General features: G+C 64.4%; 1 protein-coding gene across 1 annotated transcript in view; it reads right to left on the bottom strand.

Annotated features, from left to right (window-relative positions):
- Positions 1-928, bottom strand: part of LOC113204691 (nuclear hormone receptor E75) — a 12,772-nt gene extending 11,844 nt beyond the window's left edge. Inside the window, exon 1 of the mRNA XM_052272128.1 lies at positions 285-928. Within this exon, the coding sequence (XP_052128088.1) occupies positions 285-798 (514 nt within the window). The 5' untranslated portion in view covers positions 799-928. The remainder of the gene's footprint in view (positions 1-284) is intronic.
- Between the last annotated feature and the right edge of the window lie 242 nt (positions 929-1,170).

Here is a 1,170-nt window from a genome sequence, read left to right as displayed (position 1 = left end):
CCTCCACCCCACCCCGTCCGCTGGCCTCGCGAGAAGGAGGGCACGCCTTGGACCCAACCAGCAGGGCGGAGCGCCCACCGAGGACACAGCCACTGCCAGCCCTTTCGCAAAATCCTCAGTCGACATATAACTGTCAAATACTTATTTTGAATCGAATGATCATAAAAATGCAAGAGCCACGCTACTAAATTGGCAACGGCACTTACTGAATGGGCCATGAACCTGTCCAATGGTGAATGGAAGCTAATATAGTCTAATAGTATAAGAATAGTAAAAAGACTCACCATCTCTGCTCATGCCGACGGCGATGCACTTCTTGAGCCGGCAGTACTGGCACCGGTTGCGGTTGATCCTGAGTATGGAGCACTGTTGGTTCTTGGTGCACGGCCGGTACTGGATCTTCTGTTGAATGGAGCGGCGGAAGAAGCCCTGTTCGGAGGCACAAGAACACGGGCCAGAGTCAGTAGGGTGGTCGGCGGGGGCGGGCGCAGGAGTGGGGCTGCAGGTGCAGCGGGACGGCGGTCTGCTGGGGGGCGTCGTCGGCCTGCTCGCGGAGGCCGCGGGCGGCGCGGACGAGGGCCCTGCCTGTTCGGGCGCGGGGCCCGAGGCCGCCGCCGTCTCTTGTTCGGGTGTGTCCACCAGGTCCACGACGGGCACCTTATTAGCCACGACCATCTCGTTGAGCCAGAGCTGCAGCTGACGGAGCTGCAGCTCGCCGACCGACGGCCCCTGCGGCTGCTGCGGGGGCGCCTTGAGGTGCTGGTGCAGCAGCGACTCGGAACACGTAAGGACCGCCATGGCGCACTACACCATAACACACACTGTCACACACACTTGTCACACACACTGTCGTCACTCGTCACTTGGTCACGGAGAGCACCGGCACAGGGTCCGCGTGCGCACACTACGACTGTCAGAGGCAGACTGAGGGGAGGGAGTCCCGGGCCCGGGCGCCGCGTGCTCGGAGCGCTGTGCTGCGCGCCAGACAAGGAGCGACCCGCGGCCCCCGCGGCCCCCGCGGGTGGGAGCGAGAGGGGCGGGCCAGAGCCGAGCCGAGGCGAGCCGAGCAGCGCCGAGGTTGTTGACCGGAGCAGCGAGGGCCAAGCGCTCGGCGGCGGGGCGTGGCGGGGCGGGGCGCAGCACGGTTACAGTTAGGCTGTGCTGACCTAC

The sequence above is a fragment of the Frankliniella occidentalis genome, unplaced genomic scaffold, assembly GCF_000697945.3.
Source record: "Frankliniella occidentalis isolate FOCC.00 unplaced genomic scaffold, Focc_3.1 Scaffold188, whole genome shotgun sequence".
Taxonomy (NCBI): domain Eukaryota; kingdom Metazoa; phylum Arthropoda; class Insecta; order Thysanoptera; family Thripidae; genus Frankliniella; species Frankliniella occidentalis.
Note: the sequence above shows the minus strand (reverse complement) of the source record. Positions and strands in the feature narration are given on the sequence as shown.